Raw genomic sequence first — 11013 nt, forward strand, 5'->3', positions numbered from 1 at the left:
TCTCCATGTACCTTCAGCAAGCTCTGGAGGCTCTTGACTTGCTTCTGGGCCTCGGCGGCCAGGCGGTTGGCATGACTGAGCTGGATCTCCATCTCGTTGAGGTCGCCCTCCATCTTCTTCTTCACCCGCAGGGCCTCGTTGCGGCTGCGCGTCTCCGCGTCCAGGGAGGTCTGCAGCGAGTCCACCACCCGCAGGTGGTTGCGCTTGGCCTGCTCCATCTCCTCGTCCTTCTCTGCCAGCTTGCGCTCGATCTCTGCCTTGATCTGGTTGAACTCGAGCTGGGCCCGGAGGATCTTGCCCTCCTCATGCTCCAGGGAGGCCTGGGAGGGGCCGGGGAGAAGGTGGGGTCAGGGTTAGGGTACAGGATGGTGGAAAGTGAGACTGAGAGGATGCAGGGGGCCAGCTAGGACTATGGCCTGCCTGGAGAAGAGTTGGAAAGAGACAGGACATGGGACCTGAACCATTGGCCCACCAGGGTGCTTTGGAGAAGGAAGTGCTGGACTCCCTGGCTTCCGGACTTGATGGGCTTCCTCTGTCAAAGAAAAAGTTTGGACTCCACAATTGCCAGACTCTCCAGCACTAATATTGCTTGAATTCCTGACCCACTTAAGGTATCATAGGAAAGGGAGAGTTTTTATGACTATGAGTTTAAAATTTTGTCTTTGTTTTCCAAGTCCCTCACTTTTTGGTGAGAAAAGTTAGAAAACCAGACTCAGAGCTGTTCTTTTTTAAAAAAGAGGTTTTTGCCTGGGGCCAGCTGGTGGCATGGTGGTTAAGGGTGCTGGACTCATGGCCAAATGCAGTTCATCCTGACCTGGCGGCTTGCTTTCTCACTTTCCCTCTCTCTCTCTCTCTTTCTCTCTCTCTCTCTGTCCCTCTCTGGTCAAATTAAAATAAATAAATAAATAAAGTCAAATAAAATAATTCTTAAAAAAAAGGTTTTTGTCTTAGGGTGCATCTGCTTGCTGGAGAGAGAGACAGAGACAGTGAGAGAGAAAATGAGAAATCACCCCTTGGGAGGATGGCCACGCTATAATCCCTTCTCCTCCATTCTCCTCCCAGAACCTTGGGCATGTACACACACATGCCCATGCAAGCCACTGGGACTGGGACTTGAACCACAGTTCGCCATGTGGAAGTCCAGCAACATAACTGCTGTGTTATCTGCTGGCCCCAATTCCCAGATTCTTAAAAATGGACAGTAACAATAGCGAATATATATTCAGTGCTTCAGTGTGTTATCCTATTAACCTTTACAGTGATCATGCAGAAAATATTATGAAGTATGTTTAATGAATTCCACTTTACAGATGAGAAAACAGTACTGAGAGGTTCAAGACCTCACCCTTCGGGTACAGTGGAAATCCTCTAGCCAGGCTCAAATCTGCCTTTGGAGCCCATGTTCCTCCCCACCATGTGAGCATGCATACTGGTGGCCAGAGTCCAACTCTAAAACGCCCCACCTGTGATCAGACTGCGACGCTCTGTGCAGACCTGGCCTTAGAGGCAGACAAGGCTAGCGGGAAGTGGGCCGATCATCTTGGACTGAATGTAAGGAGTGAATAGATTTCACCTTGGGGTCAGGGCCACTTTCAGGGGAAGAAGAGAGGGAAGACAGTAGGGCAGACTAGGGAAGAGGTGCAGGGAGAGCCAAGGCCTCACCTCGGCCTCTTCCAGGGCTGACTGCAGCTCCAGCTTCTCGGCCTCCAGCTGTTTGCGCATCTTCTCCAGCTCATGCACGTTCTTTCCTCCTTCTCCCAGCTGCTCGGTCAGGTCTGAGATCTCCTCTGAGGATCAGAGGACCAGGAATTCAAAGCCTGGCTACCCCCTAGGTGGACATGACCCTCTGCCACTGCAGCCCCTCCCCTTCTCAGGCCCCCAACACACCCTGAAGGTTCTTGTTCTCTCGCTTGAAGGTCTCCAGATGCTCCAGGGACTCCTCATAGGCGTTCTTGAGCTTGAAGAGCTCCGTGCTGAGGGAGCGCGCCTCCTTCTGCGAGGACTCCAGCTCCGACTGCGACTCCTCGTACTTCTGCTTCCACTCGGCCAGGATCTGCCAGGCGGGCATGGCTCACAGTGCGGCCCCCAGCCTCAGCCTCACATCCTGGGGCTTCCCTGGACCTCTCACTGAGCTCTGCCCTCCTCCTCTGCCTCCAAGGAGGATGGCTGTGGCCTCCCACTGGCACACCCCTGTCCCTGTTCTGCCTCGACCCTGGCAGCAGCGCCCAGCTGGGGCCCACCTTGTCAAAGTTCCTCTGCTTCTTGTCCAGGGCCGCGGCGGCAGCGTTGGAACGTTCCACGTCCACCATCAGGTCCTCGATCTCGTTCTGCAGCCGGTGCTTGGTCTTCTCCAGGGAGGAGCACTTGGCGTTGACAGCCTCCACGGCCTCCTCGGCATCCTGCAGCCGCTGGGCCAGCTTCTTCCTGCCCAGGAGAGGGTGGATGTGTGTGTGTGACTCTTCTTGGGAGTAGGGGGAGGTGCTAGGATGACTCCCTCCCCTGAAATGAGGGGGTTCACTCCTTCTCCCCAGCTCCCTAGGATACTGGACCCTCAGCCTAGATGGAGCCAGAGCTGCAGTTCCTAGGACAGAGTCCGTCAGCACGGCTGCCCAGGTGTTCCCCCATACATGCATCTGGGTGGCAGCATCCCACCCCTCCATGCCTGGCTGGTTGATGGTAGCTCCTCTGACCAACAAGCTTTTTGCTCGTCTTATACATGAGCATTAGGTATAACCCGGGCCAAAAGCTCGCCCGTCACAGGAAGTGGGCCAGGCCAGCCAGGGTTCACAGACAGCAGGATCCAGGCTTTCTTTCAAGCGCTTCTATTGCCCACTGAGTTTCTCTCCCTCTGCTCATATCTCCCATCCCAAGCCTCCTTCCCACGACCACCTTTTCTGTCCCACCCCAGGTCTTCTTGCTCCTTCCTTCTTGAGAATCAGGACGGGGGCCCTCAGATCTCACTTGGCCTCCTCGAGCTCCTCCGTCCGCTGGATGGCGTCTGTCTCATACTTGGTCCTCCACTGGGCCACCTCTGAGTTGGCCTTGGACAGGACACGCTGCAGCTCGGCCTTGGCCTCCATCTCTTCCTCGTACTGCTCTCGAAGCAGGTCACAGTCATGCCGGGCCGACTGCAGCGCGTGGGCCAGGGAGTTCTTGGCCTGGGAAGAGGTAGGCACCAGGAGGCGTGAGGGAAACCTTGCTCCCTCCTTCTCGTGATCCTTCTCACATCTACTTACTTCGACCAAGCCCCTTGTTCAGCGTGAGGGATCATGTGGACCCTCGATGTTTTTGAGTAGTTCCCAGTGAGCCCCTACTACCTGCTGTGGTTTGGATAATGGTTTGTCCTCCAAGGGTTCATTTTTTTGGAATTTGGTCTCAGTGGGTGGTGATGGATGTCTCTCAAATCCATGTGTTAGGACTTGATTATACTATGAGTGTAAGTCAAGTGAAGACTTGGGTTTCGGGGTGCATCCTCTGGGTGTGATAAAGGCACTAGGGTAGGGCCGCCGTGACTGAATTCTGTTGTGTATATAGAAGCAATGAGGCAGGCAGAAGCCTGGCTACAGACCACACTGCTCTGCTCAGTTCTGCTTTCCACCATTTTGTGGTGCCTTTGGACTTGCCAGTTACCAATAAACCCCCACTCGATCTCTCTTTTAAAAAATAATTATTTAATTTATTATTATTATTATTATTATTTTAAATTTGCTATAGTGGGGCCAGCAGATAGCATAATGCTTGTCACTGGGCTCCCACATAGTCGCCCACGGTTCGAGTGTGGATCCTGCGACTTCAAACTCATGCCAAGCGCATGTGTGTGTGTGCCCAAAATCCTGAGAGGAGAATGAAGAAGAGACTGTGGTGTGGCCATACCTCCTGTGGGGTGATTTCTCACTTTCTGTTTCTCTTCCTGTCTCTTTGGCAAGTGTACATGCTCTATAGCAAAAAAACCTCTCTCTCTAAAAAAAAATATCTCTCTAAAAAATAAAATTGCTATAGGACACACACACACACGCACCAGAGAGACACAAAGTGAGAAAGCAAGACACCAGGCCTGGGACTTGAACCATGGTTGGCATGTAGGAGTCCAGCACCCTAACCATCACACAACTTGCCTGCCCCAGGCCTCTGCTGTCTTAGATTTACCCAATCTCAGCTATGTCTGCTAGCAACACAAATAATAGACTAAGCCACCACCCCCTTAAGAATAAGGACAGTGACATCAGATGACTTGCTAGGAAGAACCTAGTGGAGAGTCTTTCCATCATTACGAAGGCTGCCACTCCACTTCTGGTGCTGAGGTGAATTGTCCAGAGGCTACCATCCAGCCTGCCCACTACTCCCCAGCTGGGCCTCACCTTCCCCTCTTCTTCTAGCTGCCTTTTGAGGTCCTCCATTTGCTGGGTATAGGAGAGTTTTCCTCGTGTCAGCTGGGAGATCAGCGCCTCCTTTTCTTCCAGTTGCCGGGCCAACTCTCCTGGTGGCAGAATGAGGGGTTCTTGCGGATGGGGCAACCAGTGCTTTACTCTGGGGCGGGGGCAGGGTTGGTTAGAGGCCACCCACCATTCTCAGTCTGCAGTTTGGCTCGCTGGGTAGTGAAGTCATTGAGGGAGCGTTGAGCCTCTTCCAGCTTTATGCGATACTCATTGGCCTGGTCCTCCAAAGTCCGAGACACTTTCTCCAGGTTGGCCTTCAGGTAGCAAGGGACACAGGAAAGGTAAGTGTGGGAGGGGCTGAGGATGACAGGGAGGAGGGGCTGTGTTGGCCAGAAAAAAAGAGAGCCACGGTTGGGATCACGAGGGCAGGAGGATGACATGAGCTGTGTGGGAGGCACGCCTTGAAGAGAGAACATAATTAAAGGGAGGAAGGTTAGAAGATAGACCTGGGTGAGGACTGGAGATGGGGCTGTGCAGAGGACGAGAAGACCACACGATGATGAAGGGAGTGGGAATGACAAGAGAAACAGCAGGTAGAGAAGGTGGAGGACGGTGCAGCTGTGCAGGGAGAAGAGGACAAGGAGAGGCTGAGCAGGGCCCACCTTGGCCTTGATGATCTGCTCCATGTTGGAGGTGACGTCGTCCAGTTCCAGCTTGAACTCACTCTTCTCCTTCTCCAGCTTCTGCTTCACCCGCTGCAGGTTGTCGATCTGCTCGCCCAGCTCGGCCACGCTGTCTGCGTGCTTCTTGCGCAGGGCTGCGGCCGTGGCCTCGTGCTGCAGTGTGGCCTCCTCCAGGTCCCGCCGCATCTTCTGGAACTCGGCCTCGCGCTTTCGATCTCCGGGGACGGGCCCCCGCCGGCTTCCTCCAGCCGCTCGCTGATCTCCTCCAGCTCTCGGGACAGGTCTGAGCGCAGCTTCTCCACTTTGGCCCTGGCGGTCCGCTCGGCCTCCAGCTCCTCCTCCAGCTCCTCGATGCGTGCCTGGGCCGGGACAGGGAGGGCTAGAACCCACCATCTGGACCCCTCCATTGGAGCCCCCACCCCAGGGCTCTAAAAGACTCCTAAGCACTCAGATCCCTGTCAAACTGTGAATCCTGGTTGGGGACACTTCTGAGCCCTGGGAGACAGGTGACACTATCTGGAGACGTTTCTTATGGTCATAACTTGATGGCATCTTGGTAGAGACCAACTATGCTGCTGAATATCCCGTAGTGTACAGGCTATCCATAAGAATTGGTTGCAACCAAGTCTTCAAGGTATTTCCTGACCCAGTCTGAGCATCTGTAGCCCTGAACCCTGAGAATCTGTTTGGAGGGCACTCTCAGGATTCTGTGATAGCATGAATCTCAGAGTTCACAGATTCTCTCTGCTCTGCTCACCATAATATGGGAAAATAGGAGTTTGTATTTTACAAATATTTGTAATAATATGCCTTAACTTCATCTAGTACTTTAGTAATTTCCTGAGTTAACCACAAAATCTAATCAACCATATGTCCCACTCTGCAGGGCTTGCTTTATTTATGCCCAGGGCTGGTTTTCAGCTTGGTTGTTCCATTCCAGGCCGGATGATGCTATCAGGATGTCCTTCTCTCCATCATGTCCTTCCCTCATTTTGCTGGCCTCAAGCTTGGAATTGACTAAATTGGGAGAGTGTCCCATCTACCATTCAATTCATTGTCTGGTTAGCCAAGAGCAAAGGGGAGGATTGGTGGGTTCCCTTCATTTGGCGTAATGAACAGTTCTAATGGACTGTGAATGTGTGGCTTCTGGGGCAGGAGAGAGGACCACTATTCCTTGAACTCCTAGGATGGAGAGAGTCACATGTGTGTGGAGGAGCTTGGTCAAGAAGAGGGAGGAGCCACAGTCCATTGCCAAGACCTGGCAAAGATAATAACAAGAGGCCACAGAAGTAGCCAAGACCTTGGGGAGAAAAACCTGGGGATGGCTCAATATTCTGGTAAACCCCAGAAAGGGCATCTGAGGAGATGGGAGAGCAAAAGATTGCTGAAGACAGGTCAGCTCCTGAGCCACCGCAGAGGAGTGGAACTAGGTTCATATGTTCCTTGCAGCCTAAGCCCTGAGTCTCAAGTGCTGATTCTTTTAACTAGCCAGTCTGCCCAGAACATGAGAGGATCAGGTCCTGCCCCAGACGAGGTGTCTTTTGCCCCTGGGGTCACTATGTCCAGACCTGGCCAGGATGCTTCTGCAGCTATAAAATGGGAGGACAGTAACTGCCTTACAGACTTCCAGGGCCCTTCTGACCAGCCTGAGACTAAAAGCCCATTGATGTTTGAGGTACATTAAAGGCAAGGAAGATTATGGCTGTTCTTTTAATCTCCTCTTGCAAAGGGATGAGACGGCCATACGGGAGACGAAAGAATACCTTCTTGCTACTAGCTGGATGACTTCTCTAACCTGGAGGTGATATTAAAGTGACAGTTCTGTAGTTCCCTAGGTGGCAAAGTGGTTTTGCATACATTATCTCCTCTGTAAGGCAGGTATTGCTGGTCTCATTTTACAGACGAGAAGAGAGTCTGAAGGTGAGGGAGGATACGTGATTTGTTCAAGGTTGTAGGAGTTGACTGCATATCATGGGTGCCCTAAGCAGCCCCGGCTCAGGTCAGTGGCTGAGACTAGTACCAGTAGGAGTATAAACAGACCAGCCCCTACTAGGGTGCCCCATTGAGGTTCATCTTATGCTCCCTGCAGAGGGCAGAAGTACCAAAGGCAAGGCTAGAAGAGAACCACGATCTGTTCCAGAGCAGAAAGTCTATGAGGCAGAACCTATCTCAGAAGGGCACCCTTTTAGTGAGTATGATTTCCCTTCCTCCAAAGAGTCTTGCTGAAATAGCACATTTTTGCTCTGCTAGGGGAAGGCTGGTATTCCCAAGTGATGGGTGAGATTCTCTGGGGCTGCCTGAGCCCCAGATATTGTCTAGAACCCTAAACAGTTCCCACAGCCCTACCCATCTCAGGGCCATTGAGCTCCCCCTTTGCTGCACTGGGAAGAATGTCACCTGGTTTTCTTTCAGTTTCTTCTGCAGCTGAAGGGCCAGTGCCTGCTCATCCTCAATCTTACTGTTCTGCTGATTAATGTCGAACTCCTTCCTAGAGGAAAAGGAGGTGACAGTGACAGGTGGTTCTCTTCTCTGGGTATAGTCTCTCTTCTTGCCTCAGATTGCCAGACTCAGCTCCCACCCACCTCGGGGCAAGAGAGTGAAGGACAGAGCTGTGATCAACCTCCTTCCCAGTGTGCCTAGGGCAGCCATAGCTGGTGGAAGTGAAGCACCCTGTGCTCTAACCACCAACCAGAGTCCTCCATCAGCCCCTCTTGACCACCACAGGCTCCTACTTCTTGAGCTTTTCTTCCAGCTGCTGTTTATCATTCTCCAGGTCCATGATGCTCTCCTGGGTCAGCTTCAGGTCCCCCTCCAGCTTCCGTTTTGCTCGCTCTAGGTCCATACGCACCTTCTTCTCTTGTTCCAAAGACCCCTCCAGCTGATGGAGAGGAGAAAATGAACAAAGCATGGAAAACCTGAAAGCCACAGTGCAAGCTCTTCTGCTACTGTCTAAACTTGAAATCCAGTGGGACTGGAAATCAAACCAGAGGAGAAATCCTGCAAGCACCAAGGATTCAGAGACCTAACCAAATGAGAGATTGCAGAGAGCAAAAAGCTCTGGAGGTCATAGATATTAGTTTTAGGGATCAGAAACTCCTTGGCATTGGTGTTGTCTGAAAAATCTTGATGTGATAAAGATGAAGCGTAGTTTTTATTACTCACGTCATCCACCTGCTGCTCCAGCTTGACTTTAGACTTGGTCAGGGTGTTGACTTTGTCTTCCTCAGCCTGAAGGTCATCCAAGGCCTGCTGGTGGGCCTCTTGAAGAGCTTTCTTCTCCTTGGTCAGTTTGGCAATGATCTCATCCAGCCCAGCCATCTCCTCTGTCAGGTTCTTGACCTGCCAACCAAAAATCCCACTCCCTTTAGGGTCAAAAGTCACCAGCCTGTAGACATCGATAGAGACCTCCATAGAGATCTCCATGCTAAAGATCAGGACCATCCATGTTCTGGTCTGGGATCCTGAGGAGATCTGGCTGGAGGGAGCTTCCTCACCTTGTTCTCTGTTGCGTGCTTCTCTTTCTCCACTTTGGCCAGCGTCAGCTCCAGGTCATCAATGTCCTTCTTGAGCTCAGAGCACTCATCTTCCAGCTTGCGTTTCTTGGCAGTGAGCTCAGCGTTCATCTCCTCCTCATCCTCCAGCCTCTCATTCATCTCCTTCACCTTGGCCTCCAGCTGGATCTTGTTCTTGATCAGCTGGTCGCAGCGCTCTTCAGCATCATTGAGGTTGTCTTGTTCCTGGAAGAAGAGGACAGGAAGGAAGCTAGTGATTGAAGAGAGGAGAGATCCAGGGTCTCAAAGACAGCTGGGAGTTGACCCATAGCCTAGTGGTTAAGGGAGCTGGATTCCACATGACTGACCATGCTGTTGAGTCCCAGACCCACCACCTTGAAAAACATGCAAGATGTGTGTGCCCCAGATTCTAAGGGAATGGGGAAATGGGGCAGAGGGGATTGGGCATGACTACATCCGATTTTGGGGGAGGGTGCATGATTTCTCCTCTCTTTCTGTTTCTCTACTTTTCTCTGGTGAGCACATGTGCCTTTTTGCAGTTAAAGAGAGAGAAAAGAGCAGTCAGCCAGTGATGTGGTGGTTAAGGCGGTTGGATCCCATATGACTGACTGAGCTGTTCAAGTCCCAAACCCAAAGGCTTGAGAAACACGTCAGGTACACATATGTGCATGCCCAAAATCCCAAGAGAAAAACAGAGGGGAAGGGATTGTGGTGTGACCATCCCCTTTGGGGGTTGATCTCTCTTTCTTTCTCTCTCTGCCTTTCTCTGGCGAGTGTGTATACCCTATAGCAAAATCTAAAGAGAGAGAGAGTGTTCCTAGTCTGTCACTTTCTGGTGATGAAGTGGGGTATAATCTAGGGATGGAGAGGGGAAAGCTGATGAGATAATCGTGTGGCCTCACCGCTTGCACTTGGAGCTGCAGGTCATTCTTCTCCTGCAGCAGGGACACCATCTTCTCCTCCAGCTCCTTGCGGCGAGCCTCAGACTTCTCCAGCGTGTCTTTGATGCGCCCAAACTCCTCCTTCATATTGGCCATCTCCTTCTCTGTCTCTGCGCTCTTCAGCAGTGGCTTGATCTTGAAGTAGAGCTTCATCCAGGGCCAATTCTTGACCCCCATGAAGGCCCGAATGTTCCACTGGATTACCAGCAGGGCATCCCTGACAAGGAAGCATGGAGACAGGGAAGGGCATTATGAAAGAGCACTTTCCTATCATGGAACCAGCCGCACTTGGCTTTCCCTGCTCCTCTATCTAAGCAAGTTGTAGGTACCTGAGGACCTATAGGAGCTCTGTCTTATAAACTCACCCACTGTGTGGACTCCCGTTGCCAACAGCACAGCACTGAGTGTGGAGTTGCTTAATACACATTTATTAATTAAGTTTATATCTTCCCTACTGGGGCATTAGCAGTAACGGAAGCTACTACTTACAAGGTGTCTATTATTCAGTATTTTTATTCTAATTAGAGCTTTGAATACATTAAAAATTATGTAGTTGGGACCAGCAGATATCATAATGGTTCCATCATTGGACTCCTACATAGGCAACTGCAGTTTGAGTCATAGACCTAGTTGCTTAAAACTCATGCTGGGCTCATGTGTGTGCCTGCTCAAAATCCCAGGAAAAGAATGGAGGAGAAAGGATTGCAGCATGGGCATCTCCCCTGGGGGGTGATTTCTCGCTTTCTGTGTCTCTTGTGCGAGAGAGAGACAGAGAGACAGAAAGCAAGAAATGACCCCCCAGGGGAGATGGCCATGCTGCAATCTCTTTTCCATTCTCCTCTTGGGATTTTGGGCATGCATGCACATGCACCCAGCAAATGTGTTTTAAGCCACTGAGTCTGGGACTTGAATCATGGTCGCCTATGGGGGTGTCCAGCAATGTAACCATTATGCCATCTGCTGGTCCCATGCACGGTTTTTTTTTTTTAAATATATAATATGCACTTTCCATGAACTTTTAAAATTAAATTAATTAATTTATTTTTAATTTGACCAGAGAGAGAGAGACGGAAAGTGAGAAAAGAAGCCACCAGGTCCAGGACTGGAACCGCAGTCACCATGTGGGAATCTAGCACCTCAACCATTACGTCACCTGCCGGCCCTCCATGAACTTCTAAAGACTCCTCCCCATATATATGCATTTTTAAATAAGATATTGTCGGTTTTTATTATCACTGAACTTTATAAAAATTTCATTCCACTTCATATCTCCTGGGACTTGCTTTTGTTCACATAACAATATGCTTTCAAGTTTTAAACACATTAAATCACATAGTTGTCGTTCAGTTCTTTTCATTGCTTCATAATATTCCACAGAATGAGTATAATATTATTCATCCATTCCTCTGCGGATGAAAATTCCGGTGGCTTCCAGAAACTGGCTATTTACCAGCGTTGCTATGAAGAGTCCCTTTTGTCTCACAGTGTACATGTGTAAGAG

The 11013-nt window shown here is 50.8% G+C and overlaps 1 protein-coding gene across 1 annotated transcript in view; it reads right to left on the minus strand.

Annotated features, from left to right (window-relative positions):
• Positions 1–11013, minus strand: part of MYH6 (myosin heavy chain 6) — a 33694-nt gene that overhangs the window by 7681 nt on the left and 15000 nt on the right. Inside the window, 14 exon segments of the mRNA XM_006144526.3 lie at positions 12–320; positions 1663–1787; positions 1888–2053; positions 2241–2424; positions 2962–3158; positions 4359–4477; positions 4564–4690; positions 5039–5271; positions 5274–5418; positions 7457–7547; positions 7792–7937; positions 8222–8398; positions 8554–8796; positions 9474–9729. Coding sequence (XP_006144588.1) covers positions 12–320; positions 1663–1787; positions 1888–2053; positions 2241–2424; positions 2962–3158; positions 4359–4477; positions 4564–4690; positions 5039–5271; positions 5274–5418; positions 7457–7547; positions 7792–7937; positions 8222–8398; positions 8554–8796; positions 9474–9729 — 2518 coding nt within the window.

The sequence above is a fragment of the Tupaia chinensis genome, unplaced genomic scaffold, assembly GCF_000334495.1.
Source record: "Tupaia chinensis unplaced genomic scaffold, TupChi_1.0 Scaffold000126_2, whole genome shotgun sequence".
Taxonomy (NCBI): domain Eukaryota; kingdom Metazoa; phylum Chordata; class Mammalia; order Scandentia; family Tupaiidae; genus Tupaia; species Tupaia belangeri.